Source organism: Anguilla rostrata, chromosome 19 (genome assembly GCF_018555375.3).
Source record: "Anguilla rostrata isolate EN2019 chromosome 19, ASM1855537v3, whole genome shotgun sequence".
Classification (NCBI taxonomy): Eukaryota; Metazoa; Chordata; class Actinopteri; order Anguilliformes; family Anguillidae; genus Anguilla; species Anguilla rostrata.
The window spans coordinates 7,183,970-7,205,986 of NC_057951.1; the positions used below are offsets into that span (position 1 = coordinate 7,183,970).

Below are 22,017 nucleotides of genomic sequence, written 5' to 3' on the forward strand. Positions count from 1 at the left end.
TGTCATATTATTTACTTAGCATGGCTTAAAACCCATAATATCTGGATTCACAGACTACTGAACTCCAGAGCTCCACATTAGCTCAATCAGTAAAGGCACTTGTCACCTATGTAATTTTCTCCAAGTCGAAACTGTAAAAATAAATGCACAAAACTTCTTTCGAATACAAGTAACCTTTCAGATCCCCCCCCCCTCCTCAGCAAACGACCTTTAGGCATAAACACAGAGAAAATAAACCTTTTTAAAACTGAATTGTACCATTTATTTTACACACACATTCAGAAGTACATCCTTCCTTAGGTTGGCTGATGATGAAATGGAGTGTTTCAGTAAGACCTAGCAAAGAAAAATCTTCCTGATGAAAAAGTATTTTCTTCATTTTTTTTGTTGTTTTGTTTTGTTTTGTTGTTGTTGCTTTATTTTGAGTAATAACAACCAAAGCCTTTATTCTTAGCTTCATCATTAACACCATCATCATCATACTCAGTAAATTCACTCCTCCTTTCAGGAGAAACAAAGTTAAATTGAGAACGCTGCCATTTTTAGTGTAGTAAGTGGTATGTTAAATTCCTGCAGGTGAGGTCGGCTTGCCCACTCGCACGAGAAGTTCACAATGGCACCAGTCCGTCCGGCCACCGTCAGCGCCAACCCTCGTAGTCGCCCGGGTAACAGTCTTTTGGGTCGCTCGAGTAGAGTCCCCCCGCGGGCCCGAGGGTAACGTCTTTGTTCCCGCCCGAAAAGGCTGTGCGCCTTGGGTCACGACTCCCCGTTGAGAACTTTGGTTGCCGGGGGCTGCATGAAGTCCTTGAAGGGCCCCAGGGCCTCCTTCAGGGCGTGGCTGACCTCGGAGGAGGAGCAGGTGATGCACTCCACCAGCGTCGGGTAGAGGTCGATCACCTGCGCCCAGGTGTTCCCGTCCACTGGAGCCGACGCCCGGGACGAAGAAGACAGGAAGTGACAACACAGAAGTTAGCGATTGCTCTGCGTTTGGCTATTATACTGCTACGCTTATTACTGTACTCTACACCTGTTCTATCTATCTGTTGTGTCACCGTACTTCCTTTCTGGGTCATGCTATATCACATAATGCTTTTTGAATAATAAAGCTTTATTTACACATTGAGGAAATGACAAATATTAATACGTTTCGTATTTTATCACGCACAAGGACTGATAATGACATGGGAATGAATGAAAATGCCTTAAAGTGCCTTTCAAAGGGTCTGGACTCACCGTTTTCAGGCTGGGTCTTCCTGAGAGAGTCCATCAGGGTGCTGATGGCTTTGAGCACAAAGATTATCTCCGTCACCTGTTGCCTAGTACACACAAAAAACAAAACATAATATACTGATATAGCAGGTGTACGTATCGTTCTGAAACAACTTTGTCCTCAAAGGATTTAAGTCTATGGAAAACCTTGGCTACGCTTGCAACGGTTTCTCAGATTTTGCTGAGTCATTCCCCATCGGTTCATCGCGTTTTTCGGGTGTTCGAGGTGGGGCGGGCCTGGGGGAATGGAAACGGAGCTCACCTGGGGAGCGGGCAGCGTCCGCTCAGCCTCTCGTCCTCGGCGTAGCGGAGCAGGACGTCCTGGGAGCGCCTGAGCAGGACGGAGAGGGCCAGGCGGGAGATGTAGCCCTCCTGCGGCGTGGACGCCTCGCTGCTGAAGGAGAACTGCAGCAGCGTCTCGAAGCACGCCTTGGAGAACTCCTCCCGCATGCGCACATCCAGCTCCGCCTCTGCACCGCACGGGACACGCCCCTTTAGCACGGGCAGGCTACGGGACACGCCCCTTACTGCCTCACACGCAATTCCGACCCAACGGTCATCCTGAACGCTCGATTTTAAGATACGTGTGCAATGTATTGTGAGCCATGTTCCCTTACAAACCTACACCCACAAACAATATTAACAATTCCTTGCCTGCTGCTTTATCTAGAGAAGATTCAGTCATCTAATGCATAATAAATACATATTCTGAACTTGCATTCAAATATGCACTACAACAAGGAATATTTCCAGAAGTACATTAGGCCAAAGGCAAAAACTGGTGGTGTTTTGACGCTGTTGCCTCCAACTGCGAAAACCAAAAAATAAGTCAGTCTTATCAGGAACATTAGTGTTATATTTAGACTTTAAAACCTTATTTCAGTTACTCTTTTGCTAAAGAAGACAAAAAGATTGCCAATGAGGTCTGTGGGGTTGGCCTCATGAGACAGTTTGACTCATTTCAAGATTTCAAGCAAAAAGTACCTTAAAACAAGCTAATATTTTTTTGTTACTTGAGAGAGAAAAAATATAATGTTTTCTTTCATCTCGTTGCAAGACCAAAACACTTAAGGCTTTTGCAGCGCGTTGGCCACGCCCCCGACCTGTGAAGGTGGAGGACTGGGAGTGGATGGAGCCCCTGTTGAGCATCGCCATGACGCGCCCCACAAACTCTTTGGGGATGGAGCTGGCGAAGGGCAGGATCTGGGCGCTGATGAGCCGCACCACCTGCGGACGCAACGCGACGGACGTGAGGAGGCGCGTGACCGTACGGGAGCCCCCCAATCCCCCCACCCGGATTCGCGACGGGCCGTTACCTCCACGTCCACGCTCTCGTTTTTCCGGAACTCCTCGATGGACAGGCTATCGGGCGGCGTGCTGGGAAGAGAGGGAAAAAAAGCACACGGGCTCCTCATGAGCACAGGATGAGGGCTGGGGGGTGTGCGTTATAAAAATAAGCACTAATTCCCAAGGATAACAGTCAGCTGGCATCCAGACCCTGAATCACTGCCCCGCCCTCTACTGAGAAAGGTTTCCGGGGGATTCGGGGTCTGTAATTGCTCCCGTTCTTGCCTGGCCATTTCTCCTGGCCAAAACTGCTTCTAGCGAGCCTAGCGAGGCTAGCTCCTCCCTAACCACACCTGATCTGAATCCATTCCGCATCAGCCAAAGTCAAGGACCTTCAAATAGCTAGGCTAGGCTAGGCTAGGCGAGGCAAGGCGTAACGGCGCGGGTACCTTTTGGGGAACAGGAAGTCCTCGAAGGCGCCGGCGAGCTCCGGCCACATGGCGTCGAACTTGCCCGAGGCGGCGTGCTGCCGGGCGACGGGCAGCCCCACGGACAGCGCCGCGAGCAGGGAGGAGACGGCCAGCTTCCAGGTGCTCTCCGACGGGCAGGCGTACTTCAGCCCCAGGGGCATCCTCAGCGTCTGCCAGGGGGAACAGGGTTAGGGCCCGGACTCCTCACACCACAGAAGAAGAAGACAGAGAGCGTGCGGGCCAGGCCCCACAGAAAAGCCCTCACACGACTGTAATTTCCTGCAGGTGTGTCACCTTCTGTGACATCACGGCCTTTGTTCCGGAGTGTTCCGTGGGGACCAGTGGGAGGGGGCTGCCCTTTTATCGGGAGTCGTGAGCCAGCTCTCACTCTCTCACTCTCTCACAAACGCACGACGCGGCAGCGGCGGTCGGGGTGAAATCCGAACGCGTCGGGATTCGCGCGGGGCCGGACGCCGTACCTTGATGACGTTCCGCAGAACGCTCTCGCCGATCACGGCCTTGTGACAGGCCGTGTGCTGGTACAGGTCCACCACCACCTCCAGGGACCTCTCTGCAAACGGTACATAGTTCAAAGCTACCCACTCCGCCTGCAGGCCCGAGAGAGAGGGACAGAGAGAGAGAGAGGGGCGTATTTACATGTTGGGAGGGGTACCTCAATGCAGAAGACACGTTACCTACATCCACTGTATCAACACTCATTTTTAATTGTTTGAGAAACTGAAAACACTGTAGCAGCTCGTTTTGTGCCAAGGTGGAGCATCAGAAGGCTGACAGGCTAGCAAACAATCACCAAATAACAAAGCCCAAGCATGCATTATTGCCAGTGGGGTCAACCATTAAACACAAGGTGAAATCAGAGGGGAATCAAGGGCGTCAAATCAGGAAAATACACCACAGGAGACGGGTTGACGGCTCACAGATAAGGGATACTCCATCAGCAGGGCTCTGGGATTTGGGCAACCGCATTTATGGCCTGTAATTCAGTCTTCCAGCCACAAGGTGCCAGTAGAGAATTTTAGAGGCACGCAGTGGATTCTCGGTGGTGGCAGGCCACGGAGTCCAGTTGCCGAAAGCTCAGAGCCCTACACATCACACGGTGTGAGGACGGAGGAAAGGGTGGAGGTGGAGGAATGGGTCCCTATCACCGAGGGTAAAACTGCTACATCTGTCAGCGCTACGACTGTAGAGTGGATTAATCTAAGACAGAGGGCCGAGGGAGAGTCAACTCACCGGTGTAAACAGTTGGATCTAAAGTCGATCCAACGCGTGATACAGAAGAAGAACAAAAAAAAACAGAACGAGAGAAGAACGGTACAAACGTTAACGTACACCTGCGCGATCCAGGAACAGGAAGCAGTGCGGCTGAAAACGTAACCGGGGCAGGGGGAGTGAGCAGATATCGCCCCGTTGATGAATGTGCACGGGGAGCGGCTGTTACTGAGGAGGTTTTAATGACGTTCCTGGCTGGCGGGAACGAGGGGGGGCTGCATTTATTCACGTTACATGAATTACAAGGATGTCACTATAGGCCCTGGGACAAACCCTGGGCTAACAGACAGGCTGGGACGAACCCTGGGCTAACAGACAAACATTGACACACCCTGGGCTGACAGACAGACTGACAAACCCTGGTCTGACAGACTGTCACAAACCCTGACAGAAACGGGGCGCTCACCTGGCTGTACTTGGCGTTGGCGACGTATTTGGCCTCCAGCTTCCCGAACTGCGGCGGCTTGCAGGAGAACTCCACAAACAGAAGCAGCTGGTCAAAGATGGCCGGGTACATGACCTGCATGCTCTCCGGGCCAACACATATAGCCTGCGCCGGGTGAGACAACATACATCACACACCCTTACCGCTGCTGGCGACGCAATTCTGAAACAGGTTTACACACACTGCAAAACTGTGCCATCTGTGCCATGATCCATTCATCTGTAAACGTCTTTTATATATGAAGGAGAAAAACTACAGCACTATTGCAATACATCGTCCTCCAGTAGTCTACGTATATGCCAGATCTACACTTACAACACCTAACACAAATGTCCTTTACACTCAACAGTAAAAAAAGCCTGTGGGTAAGCCTGAAGTTAGAACGCAGTACCTCCTCCCAGCCAGCAGAGGTCGCTCACCTTCTGCAGGACGTCCAGAGCGGTGAGCACAGCCTCCTGGAGGCTGGTGAGCACGGCCTCGGTGTAGGCGGGGAGGATGAAGGGCGAGGCGTCGGAGCCGATGGGGACGGACACCGCCCCCTGCAGGATGACGCCGAGCTTGCGCAGCTCCTCCATGCTGAAGCCGGCCCTGATGTGCTGGTAGAGGGCGGGGAAGATCTGCACCAGGGCGGTGAGGAAGGGCTGGCTGGGGATGAAGGCGGGACCAGGCCCGTCCCCAGCGGTGGCGGTGGCGGCGGCGGCGGTGGGGGGGCGGGTGCTGCATGTCCCCGTCCGGTACCAGGTGTTCCACGCCGACCACCACAGGGCCGAGTCCTCCTCCAGCTCGTCCGCCGCTGCTGCCCCGGGGGGCGGGGCTTGCTGCCGCTGCTGCTGCTGCTCCGCCCCCTCGTACCGGCCCGGCCCCTCTGCCGGCGAATCGGGGGGCGGGGGCCTGCCGGGCCCGCAGGCCTGCGCCGGGTCGGCCAGCGCGGGGACGCCCATGGCAGCGAGGGCGTCGGGGGAGCGCTCGGCGTCGCGGGCGGGCGTGGCGATCTGCAGGATCTCCTGGAAGCTCTTGAGGGCCGCCAGGGAGACCTCGTTGTTCTTGCTGAGGGCGGCCGACTGGATGTGGTCCAGGAGCACCTCCCACGCTTTGAAGAAATCCCCTGGGAGCAGGACCACCGCAAGGAATTATGGGAACAGGAGGAACTCTGACTCGTACATGCAAGGCTAATGCTTGAGTGCGCTAAAGGTTAGCTACTTTATGTAGCACTGGAGCCATAGAGCTATGCGGCCTAGTTTGGACTGCAGCCTAGGGTAGGTGCGAAGTTTAGGCTTAAAACAAGGGGGTTTTTTTTGGGTTGTTTTTTTGACAACTTTGAATACAAAAGCAGCACACAGCCTATTATCTATTGCTACCCGAAGATAATTTGCAAGCAAAATGAACTGCGCTTTCATCGTTAGCTCCATCAGTAAACCTCAGTTTGGGCTACTGAAACAGCCCTACTCACAGGTGCCTTTAGGGGCTAACAAATGTGTGTGGAATTGCTCCGCTGGGCCCTTCGCGTTACCGAGAGACTGCAGCAGGTATCTCCTGGTGTTGAAGATCCGGGCCACGCCCGCCAGCGTCAGCACCCAGGTCTCCGCCCACTGCTTCTCCGCCGTGTCGCGGGAGTGGTGGATGAGGATGTTCCCGCCCCCGGACTCGATCTTCTCCTTGTCCGCCGTGCTGGAGGACTTCCTCACGCAGTCCAGCAGGTGGAAGAGCACCTGAGGCAGGCAGACGCGCCCCCGAAAACTCGTTCAGTCAGAGACCGCCACTGCCACAAGCGTCCGGGGGACCATTTTACGGATTTAGGTAAACAGATCCAGCTGGCCGATGGGCGCTCACCTTCCAGACCACGGTGTGCCAGGTGGCGGGCTGCAGCAGGGTGCCGTGGGCACTGACGGTGGAGAAGAGGGTCTGCCCCGCGCTCTTGCGGACGGCGGGGCGGGGGTCCACGCACATCTCCCCCAGCCCGGCGTACAGGCACAGCCACAGGCAGTCGAAGGGCGGGGCCGGGTGGAAGGGCCGGTTCAGGGCCACGCCCTTCTCCCTGGCCTGCTTCTCCAGAGCCGCCTCCTCCCTGTTCAGCTCCTGCTCGATGGTATCTCCCCTCTGGTAGAAGTAGTCCGAGATGTTCCACTGCAGGTAACACGGGGGGGTTCACAAGAGCACAGTGAGCAGCTCGTTTCTCATACACAGCCAACAACATTACCTCATAGACCACAGATTAAAATGGCGGTTTGTGTGCCCACAGTTTAATGTTCAGCAGGGTTGTTGGCAAGTTGTTTAAGAAGTCTGCACGTCTTGCACTTGCTGTCTCTTTTGGGACTACACTTTCCCTCTCGGCACTACAATCCCAGAACACTTTTTCTTGCGTTGTGAGCCACTCCGGAGTCGAGCGTCTATGGTAAAGAATCTGAGTAAAGTAAACTGAAGTAAAAGTAAAGATGCTAGCTGGCTGGATTGGTTGCAACAGAAGAGCCTTTTTACCAGAAGGCCTATGGAAGTCAGACTGATGTTGAGCTCTTGGTTCTGGAGCCCGAAGCTGCCGGCGACGTCCACCACGATCTGCAGGCACGTGCAAGGCATTGTGGGAAGGAAGTCCGTCACCACCAGCTGCAGGCACTGGAAGGCCATTCGGATCAAGGACTCCCTGAAGGCAAAAACAAAGGCGTTGCGATTCCGTTCATCTGTACCGGCTACATGCAAAGAGACTCAACTGCTTCTCTTCTTCTGTGTCATTAAGTGAAATGGATGTGTAGAGAAAAGGCTACTGTTGTTGTCCTTGGAAGGGAGAATAAACTGAGAAATAACTGAAAGCAAATAGGTATCTGACCCAGGTCTGGTGTAAAACCACAGCTGATTGCTAATGTGCCTGTGCTGTGCCTGTGCTGTGCCTGTGCTGTGCTGTGCTGCGCTGTGCTGCATCGCAGGCCCACCCCTGGTCGTTGCGGATGGCCCCGATGACCCCCAGGACGAGGGGCCACCCGGGGCCCAGGCGGTCCCCCTGGCTCTGCAGGATCTGCAGCACGCTCTCCAGCTGCTTGTGCCGGATGTCCGGGTGGAGGATGTTGGAGAGCTCCTTCAGCGGGTTGAGCAGCAGCAGCTGCAGCCTCTGAGGGAGTGAGAGAGAGAGAGAGAGAGAGAGAGAGAAAAGAGGGGTAGAGCGTCAGAGTGGGAAGGAGAGAGGGGAGTTAGGGTAGAGTGTCAGAGTGATAGAGGGAAGTTAGAGTAGAGTGTCAGAGTGATAGAGGGGAGTTAGAGTAGAGCATCAGTGTGATAGAGGGGAGTTAGAGTAGAGCGTCAGTGTGATAGAGGGGAGTTAGTGTAGAGCGTCAGTGTGATAGAGGGGAGTTAGAGTAGAGCGTCAGTGTGATAGAGGGGAGTTAGAGTAGAGCGTCAGTGTGATAGAGGGGAGTTAGAGTAGAGCGTCAGTGTGATAGAGGGGAGTTAGAGTAGAGTGTCAGTGGGATAGAGGGGAGTTAGTGTAGAGACAGAGGGGAGTTAGTGTAGAGCGTCAGTGGGATAGAGGGGAGTTAGTGTAGAGACAGAGGGGAGTTAGTGTAGAGCGTCAGTGGGATAGAGGGGAGTTAGTGTAGAGACAGAGGGGAGTTAGTGGAGAGCGTCAGTGGGATAGAGGGGGCGTGGCATTACCGGGTTGTGGGACAGCGGGGGGTCGTGTTTAAACGCCAGGCCTGCTTTGATCAGCGTGGTCACCGCCTCCGCCCCCCACTCCCTCATCCGAGCGTTGGGGTGCTGGCAGACCTGCGGGACGCCACACCACACCCCATGAACACAGTTCAAAAATAATAATTTAAAAAAACCTCTCCTTCGCCATGGTTACAAAAAAAGGACTATGAAGCTTTTCCATAGTAAACACACAGAGAAGGAGTGCTCCTCATAGAGAAAGGGCAGAGAAAGCGCATCAGAAACGCCTGGTGGTCACAGAGGAGGGGGAGGGGCTTTATTTTTGAAATGGGGGGAACGATTGGGAGGAAAGGTTCTACGCTTACCTTCTGCAACAGACACGGGAGCAAGAGAGAGAGAGAGAGAGACAGAAGGACAAACTTGAAGGAGAAGAACGAATGACACACACGCTCGTGCCCAGTGCAGACAGGTAACACTCAAACTGGACGGCTCAAACGCCCTCTACAGGAGAGGAGAGGAAATGCCCATAGAACACGACCGTGACCGTAGACGCTCATGTAAATAACACCGGACGTAACGGTTTATAACAGTTCTCTGTGACGCATGTGCGTTTAAAGCAGTCGGCTTCACATGCAGCCCGAAATTCACAGCGCGGTTGTACGGTCGGCGGCGAGACCGTGGCGGGACGGTCCCGGACTGAAACAGGCGCTCACCTCCAGCAGGTGACCCGTCAGAGGCCTCCACAGGATCTCGATGCGGTCCATGTTGACCAGGCCGGTCTCCAGGAGCTTGGCGACCGCAAACAGAGACGGCTCCTGCCCAAAGGAATTGGCAAGTTTCCATATCTTTATTTAAACCCCCCTCCTGATCCGGAATGGCAAAATGCTGAAGTTCTCCACCCATTCAGGAGAGAGCGGCTAATCGAATACCTTATTGTTCCCGTAGGCCATATCCATGGCTTCCACCGAGAGCGAGCAGAGAGCGTTGATCAGGTGATGCAGGGACACGTCATCCAGGTACCTGCAGAGACACCGCACACACACACGCACACACGCACACAGACACGCACACGCACACGCACACGCACACGCACACGCACACGCACACACACACACGCACACACACACACACACACACACACAGACACGCACAAGTGCACACGCGCACACACACAGACACGCACACACACACATGCACGCACGCACACACACGCACGCACAAACACGCACACGCACACACGCACACGAGGGTAAAAAATGTATATGATGCTAAATTGGCAGAACTGAAGAAATTAGTTCACGCACGCATGCACACACACGCACACGCACACACACACACACACACACACATGCACACACACACACACACACACGGTCCTTACTGGGAGCTCTCAAACAGCCGGGAGAGAATGTTGGAGATGACCGGCAGGTCGGTCATCACCGCCGTGGTCAGCACCTGCGGGTGGGGACCAAAATGGCCGTCAGGTCAGAGGTCGTCCTTTCAGAGGCGCTGAACGCGGGGCCTGGAACAGGATGGGACGGGACGGGGGGGGTGCGGGTGACTCACCGTGCTGGGGCCCTCCACCGCTCGCCCAGGCTTCAGCGCACCACCGCTCCCAGGCTTCAGGCCTAGGATCCACACCAGGTGCTGCAGGACACGCGGAGAGAAACAGGAAGTCCTACATATATACATACACTACTAATATATACATTTCTTGGCACTAAAGCATCTTGGATTTGTTGGCACTAAGCATCTTGAATTTACTGGCACCAAAGCATTTTAGTTTGCTGGCATGAAAACATCCTGATTTTGCTGGCATGAAAACATCTTGATTTTGATAGCACGAAAGCATCTTGGATTTGCTGGCACTACAGCATCTTGAACGGAGAGTGACCTCGCTACACCAATGGGAAGGGAGGAGGGAGGAGGGAGGCTGACGCACCTGCAGAGTGGCCAGCACCAGCTGCCAGGACGTGCCCAGCACCGCGCCGTGACAGTGGGCCAGGCTCAGCAGGGTACACATGCACTGGATGTTCTTCGCCGTGAGCTGAGAGAGAGACATAGAGAGAGAGAGAGAGAGAGAGAGAGAGAGAGCAGGGGACAGAGAGAGAGAGAGAGAGAGCAGGGGACAGCAGAGAGATGGAGAGAAGGAGAGAGAGAAAGCAGGGGGCAGAGAGAAGAAGAGAGAGAGAAAAGGGATTAGAGTGAAGGACAGAAATCAGGGGACGGAGAGGGAGGGAGAGAGAGAGTAAAATTAAGAGAGATAGAGGAAAGCGTGTGACAGAGAGACAGGAAGGGGAGAGAGACGGAGAGGGAGAGAGGGAAAGAAAGAGGGAGGGAGACAGAAAGAGAGGGAGAGAGATACTGAGTAAAAGTCTCAGAGCAAAATCAACAATGCTGCCAAAAATCATAAGACCCAGAAAAAGTCTCTGAATCCATTTACAGAAAAAGAAAAGGTGTCTGAGACACAGGCCCTTCAGTCTCCAATAAGAACGCCCCGTCCTCTTCATACGCAACCGTGACTCTCTTCAGGAAGGAAGGGAACAGAAATCTCATTTAACTGGTGCTTAGGGCAAGCGCAAAACCCAATCAAAGAGGACTGGCAGGCACTCAAGCAGAACTCCGCAGAAATTCAATTCCAGTGAATTAGCCGTCAAGTCATTACAGGATCCGAAGCAGGCGAGCTGTTAGATTAGCTTTATCCCCTGTGCAGTAAGTGTCAGTTAAGACGGGTTTTCAGGGTGATTTTTCCTACTCTGGGGTTGGGGCGGGTCGGTTGGAGGGGGGGTGTGGGGGTGGGGGGTTAGGGCAGGGAAGGGGGCGTGTCCTTACCACCACGGTGCCCTGGGGCTGGGTGGTTAGCGGCTGCCCCACCGCCACCACCTGCTGGTGGGAGTCGCTGGACGGGCTGAGGATCTGCACACACTGGCCCTGGATGGAGTATGCTGGAGAGCGCAAGAGCACACGCAGCGCGTTAAAGAGCCTGCAGAGATACAGCCTTACTGCCACTCACACACACGCACTCTCTCACACACACACACACACACGCGCATCACTCACACACACACGCACTCTCTCACACACACACACACACATCATCATACAAACACACACACACACATCACACACACACACACACACACACACACACACCAAAACACACAACACAACATCACATCACACACCACACACTCACACACAATCATCACTCACATCATCACACACACATCACCTTCACCACACAACCACACTCACACCACACCTCACACACACACACACCTCCACCACCCACACACTCACACGCACAGATCTACACACACACAGCACACACACGACTGCACAGCCATCAGATACGCTGTGAGAGGTTGCCGTGACAGCCCAGCCGGTCACGGCGCATGGTCGGAGGCCTTCAGATGTCTCGTGGGCCGTCACTGGGGGTAGACAGCCCCAGCCGCCCACACAGACGCACATGAACAGCCTCCCCTCAGATTCTCTGCATCTCTGTTCTGGCACTGGGATAAGCAAATCGGGGATCCTTCTTCTGAATGGAAGCAAATGTCTTATTTGAATAAGCCTGCAGTATAAGACACTATATCTTAAATGCAATCATTATGACAGATGCGTTGGTGCGATTTAACTTGAATTATCAAATGCAGTTATTCAACTTGTGTATCGTTCAATCGATCTGTCTTCCCGTGACAAGTCCACCCTTCCACGAGGGGGTGCTGTGGCGGCAGAGGAGTACCTGGCGTCCAGCAGAAGGGAGAGGGCGGCCAGGAGTCCGCACCAGCAGGCGCTGACCATCTCCTCCCAAACCTGCTGGGGACCTGGGGACAGACACACACATTTTACCGGAAACTAAAGAGCACGGGCGTTTCAAACGTGCATCAGACACGGGCCTGGGGCGCGGACTCACCTGGCTCCTGACTGAGGTCCGCCGGCCCCTGGCCGGGGCCCGGGCTCGAGGGGCCCTTCTCCTGGGCCAGCTCCTTCTCCATGAGCGCGGTGATGCCCCGTACCAGGTCCAGCAGGGCGCTGTAGGCCACAGACATGGCGTAGCCCTCGGGGATGGACGGGGGCTCCACCTTATCCAGCATCTCCAGGCTGGGGGGGGGGAGGCAAGACCCAGCCGTGAGAGAGCTCTGCAGCAGTTATCCATAAGCGACCAATCAAAACCCTGTTCATGTGACTGACAGCACGGCAAGCCAATAAGCTGTCCTATCCCATTAGTAAATCATAAAATGATTAAAACTCACCTCACCTGATTGGAAATCTTTTTGTCTTATGTAGCAAAAAAGTAACAGAAATAAGATCTTAAGTCAAAATATAAGACTAAAATCTGTGTTAAGAGTGACTTATTCTTTGGCTTTTTGCAGTAGATGTGAAATAACCAGTTGCTATGGGACTGGCGTTGTGCAGGGGGCGGGCCCTGTGTTGGCGGGGTCCTTACTAGGTGGCCTTAGCGCTGCCCTGCACGCTGACCGTCATCAGCGGGATCCAGATGCCCCGGTACTCGAAGGCGGCCTGCGTGGTCGGCCCCCCGCTCGCCCCCGCCGCTCCCGGGCCGCCCTGAGCCGCCGCCGGGCCGCCGGACCCGGACCCGCCTGAGGGAGACGCACAGGCGTTGTTAGCCCAGAGCTGACCGTCTGGTTAGCCTACGCAATCTTTGGCATGACCTGGGACTCCAGCCCCCAGAGAGGGGCAGCACTGACCGGCGGCCATGTTGGCGACGGCCGAGTTGCCCGCGCTGGGCGCGATGAAGAGGGACTGGATGAAGGAGCCCAGGGCGTTGACGATGTCCCTGAACACTTTGGTGGAGTGAGGCTTCATGTCGTAGGACTGACAGAAGGACCTGAAAAAGGGAAGGGGGGGGGCGTGGTTGGGGGCGGGAGAAGGGAGCTCTATGAATCACACCACAGGGCCTGGCCACGCCCTGCCAGATACAAACACTCGGGGAATGGCTGGGGAAGCGTTCATAAGTTCACACAAAGTGAAAGTGACAGTGAAAATACAGCACGTTTCTACAGTAGTCACGTGGTTTGAGGAAGAGAGCAGCGGTACAAAGACAACAGAGCAGGGGACGGAGGCTGCTGTGGAAGCCCAGAGAGGCGGTGAAAGGGGGTAGTGTGCATCCACACAGCTGGGTAGGAACTAGGGGGACTGCTCTCCGTGTCTGCTCACACCGTCTCTGCTGTGGCACGTGGGGACGATGTTGGCGGTCGCGCGGGGGGGGCGGGGGCGGATGCGGTGGATGGTCGGCGGCTCTCACCGTAGCAGGTGGGGCTGCACGCACAGCCGGTGGATGGACTCCACCGCCACCGCCCGCAGCCACTGCGGCTTCTCCCCATCCAGGAACTTCACCAGCAGGGACAAGAAGATCTCGCACTCGGTCACCTGAGGACACACACGCAGAGTGTCTGTGTGTGTGTGTGTGTGTGTGTGTGCGGGTGTGTGTGTGCATGTGTGTGTGTGTCTGTGTGTGTGTGAGAGAGTGAGTGTGTGTGTGTGTGTGTGTGTGTGTGTGTATGGTGTGTATGGTGCGTGTGTGCGTGTGTGTGTGTGTGTGTGTGCGTGCCCTCTCACCAGCAGGCTGTAGAAGTGCTTGATGAGCACGGACACCACCCTGAGCAGCCGCATGCAGATGGGGAAGTAGGGCTTCTCCACGGGGGCGGGGCAGGGGGCGGCGGCCAGGCCCTGCCGGAACTTGATGTTGGGGGAGAAGAGCTTGATGACCAGCGGGCACACGCGCTCCTTCAGCAGGAAGCTGAACTCCTGGTGCTGCGGGGGGGAAACCCCGTCAGTCCCCCGCACAGGGCGGGTTAACAGAGCCTAAACTGCACTCTCACCGTATATATATAACCAGAGTAACAGAATAAATGAACAGACTGAGCGCGTGCGGGATTACCCCGGCAACAAATAAAACTGAGGGAGGAGCCAGAGAGAAAAGAGGAGGGGACAGAGGATGCCAGACATGACACGGCGCTCAGGACAGGCGGAGAGAGGGTGGAGCTACCTGCAGGAACACTCCAGGGAAGTCGTTCAAAACCGACTCCAGGAGCTCCAGCCCGAACGTGCGCGTCATCTCCGTCATGGCCACCAGCCAGTAGGGGGCGTCGGCGTTGACCAGTTGGCACAAGTCCTGCGGTGTGAGGGTGACCAATCAGAGAGGGGCACTTTGTTCCACAATCACTCTCGGACACGCGGACATCAAGCAGCACTGCGACAAACTAGGGGCGGATTGAAAAGGCAGAACGTGACAGAGAGCATGATGGGAGGTGAAGTCCAAGAGCTTGAGATTTTCTGAAGTGCTGCTTGACGAGCCCAGGACTCCAACTCCCATCAGCCCCCTTTGCAAAACACTATGGCACTTTGCCTTTCGAACACCTCCCCGGGAGTCAGGCTACTGTGACATCAGAAGTGACTAACAGGTCTGACCAATGGGAGGAGAGAAACAGGGATAAGCACAGAGGCTGTGGGGCACCTGGAACAGCATGTATGCGTCCTTGGCGCTGGGCCTCAGGGTGCTGACGGACCTGCGGTTGCTGTTGCCCTGGACCGAAGGTAGCTGCTCCACAATACCTGCAAGGGGGAGGGAGTCATATCATCATGTGACATGTCTCAACCAATGAGGTTTATGCAGGGGTGGAGCCTCCATGCTAGGGCTATTCCAAAGATAGATTTTCTGTCTGTTACAAAAATATAGATTATGCAGAGAAAGCAGTGTTTTTCCAACCCTGTCACAGGTGAGCTATTTTTCTCATGTACATAAAAAAAGTGAAGCGGTGAAGTTTGGAACCTTTGTGTCGCTCGTCCTCGGCGACCATCCTCTCGAAGACGACGGTGACGACCTGTCGCACGGTGGCGGCGGCGGTGTTGTTGGTGATGTTGTCCTTGGTGAAGTGCAGGCGGAAGCACAGGACGATGGCCTGCGGGGGTAACGCACACACGGGTTTAAAACCGCAGCAGTCAAATACTGAACCGTAAATCTGCGCGTACATTTACGGCAGTTTGTGTTCGATTGTGTGTACCTGATTGTTTCGGCGGGAGCGTGTAAGTCTGAGTGTTTGAGGGTGTTTGTGTTTGACTGAGTGTGTTAGTGTGTATGTGTGTGAGGGTGTGTGTGTATGTGTTTGTGTGTGTGCGTGAGTGTGTGAGGGTGTGTGTGCACCTTAGATAGCACTTGGTCGTGAACCACAGTGTTGGTGGTGAGCAGCACCAGGCGTCTAACAGCTCCTCCCACCCATTCCCTCAGCTGCCACAGCATGTAATATACTGCCTCAGCCCCCTCGATAGCAGCACACGGTCATACACACACACACACACACACACACACACACGCACGCATGCACACACACATACACACACACACAGGCGAAGTCAGCGGCTCGAACATGCGCACACCATGCTACATCCACAACCTAGGCCATGGGAGTCCAGGACAGACCAGGGCTGCCAGAAGACATGGCTGCCCACTCTGTCCTTCGGCATCCCACAATCCCCCTTGGGCCACAGGGAGCTCCTCAAAGGACAGATTTCAGCAGAAAGCTTACAGCTGTCCTGTACAGTACTGTCCAGGGATAGAATAAATTACCCACAGTGGTCAGGCCAGAAGAATCGCTGGCATTATCGCAATAGATACTGAAAAGCCACCTCTTCACTGTAATGGTATTAGATTGATATTAGACTACATAACTGTGCGTGGCTCTAGGTTGGCCTGGATATCTACGTTAGCGCTTTGGTAGCGCTGGATCTCAAGCAGGTCGATATCCCTGTGGCTCACGTAGCTCACGTAGCATATGCTAAATAAACGTAATGGAAAGGTAATGACTGCTGGGAAAGGAGGCTGCTTAGTGCTTCCTCATACCCATCAAACTCATCGGGAGCGCGAAATTATGAAACGCCCCATTAGACGCAAAAAGGTCCCGCCGCTTCATAACCCAGATCTCGCCCTTTCAACAGGAAGCGCTAAAAATAGAAATCAGAAATGATGCAATTCACAGAAATGGCAGCCCGTGTGCCATCGAGCTGGACTCCCCTGCCTAAACACACGCACACACACACACACACACACACACACACACGCAGGGCTTTACCTCAGACACCACCTGGTGGGACATGAGTCTCTGGATGGCCGCCAGGCACAGCTGGGTGATCTTGGGCTCCTTGGTCCCGCAGCCCATGAGGAAGGGCTGCACCACCTCCGAGCTGTGCTCCTTCAGCGCTGTGAGGAGACGCAGAGCACAGGAGGACTCAGCACCGCACTGCCCCCCTCAGCAAAGAGCCTCCATCCACCACAGATACTCAACTCCCTCAACTAGAGCCTCCATCCACCACAGATACTCAACTCCCTCAACCTCAAAGACCCTCCAGTCCATCACCCAGATACTCAACTCCTCAACACAAGCCTCTAGACATGAACCAGTCCCAACACAGACCTCTGCAACGCACATCACCACAGCCTCACCAGATCTCAACTCCCTCACTAAGTCAACAGAACTCACTCCTACCAACTACACCATAGAAAGTCCTCACACAGACCTCGAACCAGATATATTCATTATTCCCCTGAATAATATAAACAGAAATTTGTCTTAAAAGTAAATCATAAAACTGTACGCAAACACAAATGTATGCTAAGCTTGGTTGAAGTTTTTGCAGTATCTCCTATTGTAAACAACCTCAAGCAACAATGCGTGGAAAACACATCGCAGACTTAAGTGTTTTTAGTCATCCGCAACCACAGGGGGAGCTGTGGGGCCTCCTTCTCACCCACCTGCCAGGATGTCCGTGTTCCTCGCAGCGATGGTTTTGACCTTCACGATCCCCGATTCTGCCGCCTAGAAAAGCCAGTGTTATTATTTAAACACGTGTGAAAACAGCTGTGGTGAAAATGATCACTTTAGGCTGCGCATTACAGATTTTCCCCTGGACAAGCCACAGCTGAATGCATCACTCTGGTTTGTAATAACCTGGATCACCCACGCAGCTCTTAACCGGAGCGAGGCTGACTCTGTCCTTCCCACAACACCAGACATTGTGAAAATCACCGCATGGAAACAGCAATTCACTTCATTTTTTTAACCGCAACTGGGAATATGCTCGTTTGCGGACGCACCCCAAGGCTTCTAAGGGATCTAAGGCTTCACTGTGGCACTTTTACCGCACAGTCCTCCCCTGCCATTACAGCTGAAATAGCAAATCACATGAAAGGTGCAAATCACTGCACACAGATCATCATTATCAGGCAACCCGGATAATCATCATTATCAGGTACCTACAAATCTGTCTGTAGCGTTGACATTACTGAAAGAAATATTACAGGCGCACACACACACATACACGCACGCTCACACACACTCGCACACACGCACACACGCACTCACACACACACACACACAATGCGCAAGCCTCTTAAAAATCAGGCGGTATTAACGTGGTTCAGTCTAACAGCCTCTCTCTCAGCCCCAGCAGATTAGAGAGCTAACGAGCACTCTGCCGTGTGTTTTCGGGTGCACACTGCCTGCCCTTCCGCGAGAAGCGAAGCCGGGAGCAGGGCGAAGGGGGGGCGGGCCCGAGCAGCACTCGACCTCCCGAAACCCCCCCCGTTACCGAGCAACGGCGCGGCCAAGACTGCTGCGCGACGGGCGAGCTGGCCGGGGGCTGTCGCCATGGTGAGATTTAAAACTAATCTTCAGAAATGTAAGGCCCCCCCTCATCTCCTTTTGTTGAAACAGGACTTACATGCGTGTAGCTTCCATTCCGTGAGTGTACTGTGGTAGCTGCAGCGGTCCTGGCGTTGTGACCCATCCCCCCCTCCCCTCCACCCACCCCACCCCCACCCCCCCCATCCCAAAAATCACCCCCGTCCTGCCAGCAGTTTGAGCGCCAGTCAGGAATGGCAGGCGTGGGATTAGTCACAAAAGGAACCAACAGCAGGAGGAATTTCCATTCACCCACACAGGGAACGCAGGCCCGAAGCTAGCAGATTCCGGCAGGTCTGCCTTCTTGAACCGATAAAGCTTTTTATTTATCTCCAAATTACAACTCTGACATAAAAGGTTGAGCCCCTGATTGGCCAGTCCCACAGGGCAGCACGACAGACTGGCTCTGTCATCAGGGGTTTATCGCTACATCAGCTCGCTGGCCTACGCGACGATTCTCTTCTGTAGAAACGGTAGTCCCACAGAACAGGAGACTGGCTTGCAGACTCTGGACACTGAAAGCGCAGTGTGGGTGTTAGAGCTGTGGCAAGCCACGCCCCCTCCCCCTCGGCTCCTCCCTCTCGGCCCCTCTGTGCAGATGGGGCGGGGGGGTTCAGGTCCAGTGGGAAATAAACGGGCAGATGTTGCACAGGTGCGTTTTGGGGGATTTTTTCGAGTCTGGCGTTCACTCCACAGGGCTGCCGTCCACAGCCAGTGACGGCGCAGACAGAGGCCGCCGCCCCTCTCCGCCCACACACGCCCCCCCCCCTCGCCCCGCCCCGCCCCGCCCGTCTTCTGGACCGACAGGGCGACCGGGAGCAGCAGTCACATCGCCCCCCAGAGCCCGTGCTAACGCCCACCTCCTCTCTTAAGTTGATTTAAAGGGCAGGAGAAGAGCAGGCCGGGATTCTGACAGCAGGATCCATCAAAGAACTGGGGGCGTTCTTAAACCTTCAAATCACAGCAAACAAAGCAGCGGACAAGCAATCACAGGGATGGAACAAGAATAACATTCTGGGGCGGGGAGGAGAAGGGGGACGGGGGGGGGGGAGGAGGAGAAGGGGGTTTGAGGTACAATATTTGTTACAAAGCAGCATGCAGTTCACACTGCTCCCACAATGAAATGAGGGCCAGGGCTGTTTCAATGTCTATTACCGGCAAAATCACCCAGGCACATAAAAAGATTTTTTTTTAAACCTCAGGACATCTGACAAAACCACTTTGTGGGTCAGTGATTGTCCACATTTTAAGCATTAAATTACTTTTCTCCCCAGGGCTATTGTGGTTTTGCTTCCAAAATAACTATTGCCATTCTGTCACAATAAATATTACGGAGGCAGGAGGCAGATGTGCAACATAACATTCAGAGGACAGGGGTTTAGGTTCAGAGGTTCAATACCCAGGTAGGACACTGGCCTTGTGCACTTGAGCAAGGCACATAACCTGAATCACTTCAATAAATATCCAGCCAGATGACGGAAGATGCATGATGACACACCGTGACAAGATAAACAATGAAATTAAAATCCCAGAAAAGGCCCCGTGTTTAAATAGCGGTGTAAAAGGATGACTCATTGCGCCGCTTGCAATGAAACGGCTCTGCCACAGGTGTCGGAAACAGTCCCGAAGCGCACGTGCGCATTTTACAACGCTGGGAAACGGGTCTGGCGTGTCTGCGAGAGGTGGGGCGAGGCGTGACGAAGGAATGAGAAGTGTGAGAAGCCCGCAGCTGAGGATAATGCATTGCGCTTCATGCAATTTGATCCCTCGAAAGGAAACCAAATATTGTACCGACGTCTTTCTAACGCAGCAGTCTGCTTAGCCACAGGCAAAATGAACTGCGCCGTCGAAGTGTATGACACATACAGTTATTATGAAAAAAAGGGATCTCCGTGTTCCCATGACAGCCTTGGGCATAAACCAACAACAGGTCCCGATTTTCACCAGTATTAGACTGAGCTGAAAATGCAACTGAGACGACAGCATATTCAAAGTATTGTCTGAAAACAAAAGGGAACTTTTTCTCTGGTTTCCTCCAAAAACAGTCTATGACAACAGACCAGGTCACGCCAGTAACATGGACGGATCACTGTCCAGGTTTTGTGGCCCCTTCGGAGCTCGAGCTGTACTCAAGCCAAGTAGGGAGGAAAGCTCTCTCAACTCCATCCGCGAAATATGAGCAGTCAAGACTGCATATGTATAAATAACTACACAATCATGTCCAGGGGCGCAGGAGAGATTTTTGAAGCGTGGGGGACCAAAATGTGAGCAAAAGAAAGGTTTCAACTTTTAAGCTTATACAACTACCCCGATCCGGACGGATAGGGGTCCCTATGAAACGGGGGATCGTCCCCCGCATCTGCGCCCCTGATCATGTCCATACTATGCAGGAAGGAACCTTAACGGGAAGCAGTATGGACAGACCAGTTCTGTGCAGATATAATGAACTTCGCCATGCCACGTCCAACAGCGAGCAGTGTTATGGCACTGTCAACAAAACATAGACACATGGGATTTTGTACATCTCGCATAGCAAGAACTTTTCTCTTGATGAAAATGATCACATACGGATTGATTTGTATGACGCATAAACACATGGACGTTACATAGTGCATGCACGTTATCGACCACGTCCATAATTTAACTTCACATGAGCTGGCAAACAAAATTGTTCAGTTTTGCAGAGCATGCTTTAGGTTTGCTTGCGCGGGTACAGTTAGTACATCAGTGAAGCTGTACATTCTGAAATTAGGAAGCGCATTAGGACATTAGCGTATTTGCATCTCCATCGCGTTTTTGAGAACCACAGCCAAAGTTACTGTCATTCACGCCCACCCATCTTCTAATTTCAACAGTTTTAAATCCACCCGCAGACAGCAGTCATTTGACTAGACAGCAAGCTAGTTGACAGTTCCCAGCCAGCTAGATGCATGACACTACCCATTCTGGTCTCCAAACTCAATCCAGCACCACTAGTTTATTGTTAATCAGCCAAGACTTGACGAGTTGACGTTAGCGAGCTGCCTAGTATTACACACGACGCTTGCAGTACCTCTTTGACTGGTGGGAATTTCTTCTTGCATTCCATTGACAGCGACCGCAAATCCGTCTGCATATTCTCAAGTAATTTCTTCACCGCTTCGGGACTACTGGTCGTCATTTTCACTCTTAAAATATCTCCCAATGACAGATATAAAATGAAAGCGGAAGGAGATTCGGCCTACTTTTTCACCAGTCCATTTACCTTATGTGAAAAAATAAAAAAGCAGTATAGTTAGCTAGTTAGCCAGCCGCTACAGAAGCGTCCATTGAGAGCTCCACTTTTTAATTTGGCATTTTCTGTCTGTCAGCAGAATTACAGCGGTGACATCTCCATATGACATCTTAACAAATGTCCCCTATACCAGTACAGACGTTTATCATTGTAGCCAACAGTCTTCCCCTTTCGCCTCTCCAGGTAGCGCGATATAGTTATAGTCAATTTCAACCTGGGGGCTCGGCGCTCCGGTCTTCACCATTTGCAGAGCCGTAGCGATCCCACAATGCCTCAGCCCACACTGACACGTCATTTCGACTTCCGTAAACAATGACAAGCTTTCACTGAATACGCGGCGTCGCTCTCTTGTGGCGTTGATAGGGAAAAGTTAGTTAATTGCGCAGTTCCAGGGCAATCGCCCTTGAACCTACAGAGATCATAATAGAAAAAAACAATCATGCGACAGTAAATGCCTAAAAAGGTTTTTTATACTATGCATTTTATATTGTGTAATAACGGACACCAATCTCACTGCACCTGTCCCGGTTTCTCCAGAACCAGGGGATTTAAATATTCTTCTGCCTGTAATGCACCTTGTACCAAGGCAGAGCTTTCCAAGTCCCGTATTAATTACTGGCAAAACAGGCCGCAGATTAGCAAATCGTA

At 53.2% G+C, this 22,017-nt stretch overlaps 1 protein-coding gene across 1 annotated transcript; it reads right to left on the minus strand.

Moving 5' to 3' along the window:
• Nucleotides 1–238: 238 nt before the first annotated feature.
• On the minus strand, nt 239–21,656 carry LOC135246039 (protein MON2 homolog). The gene is made up of 35 exons (XM_064319531.1): nt 21,148–21,656; nt 17,168–17,231; nt 16,476–16,615; nt 15,563–15,670; nt 15,191–15,320; nt 14,876–14,973; nt 14,408–14,533; nt 13,978–14,172; nt 13,664–13,788; nt 13,107–13,246; nt 12,845–12,998; nt 12,311–12,498; nt 12,060–12,221; nt 11,726–11,825; nt 11,227–11,377; nt 10,337–10,441; nt 9,961–10,041; nt 9,776–9,849; nt 9,324–9,414; nt 9,108–9,209; nt 8,401–8,511; nt 7,686–7,861; nt 7,237–7,399; nt 6,592–6,885; nt 6,272–6,470; nt 5,181–5,866; nt 4,723–4,866; nt 4,278–4,295; nt 3,506–3,634; nt 3,006–3,196; nt 2,586–2,646; nt 2,373–2,496; nt 1,532–1,739; nt 1,234–1,316; nt 239–920 (listed from the first exon to the last, which is right to left on the minus strand). The coding sequence occupies exons 1-35, from the start codon at nt 21,253–21,255 to the stop codon at nt 757–759; spliced, it is 5,193 nt and encodes a 1,730-aa protein (XP_064175601.1). The 5' UTR covers nt 21,256–21,656; the 3' UTR covers nt 239–756.
• Between the last annotated feature and the right edge of the window lie 361 nt (nt 21,657–22,017).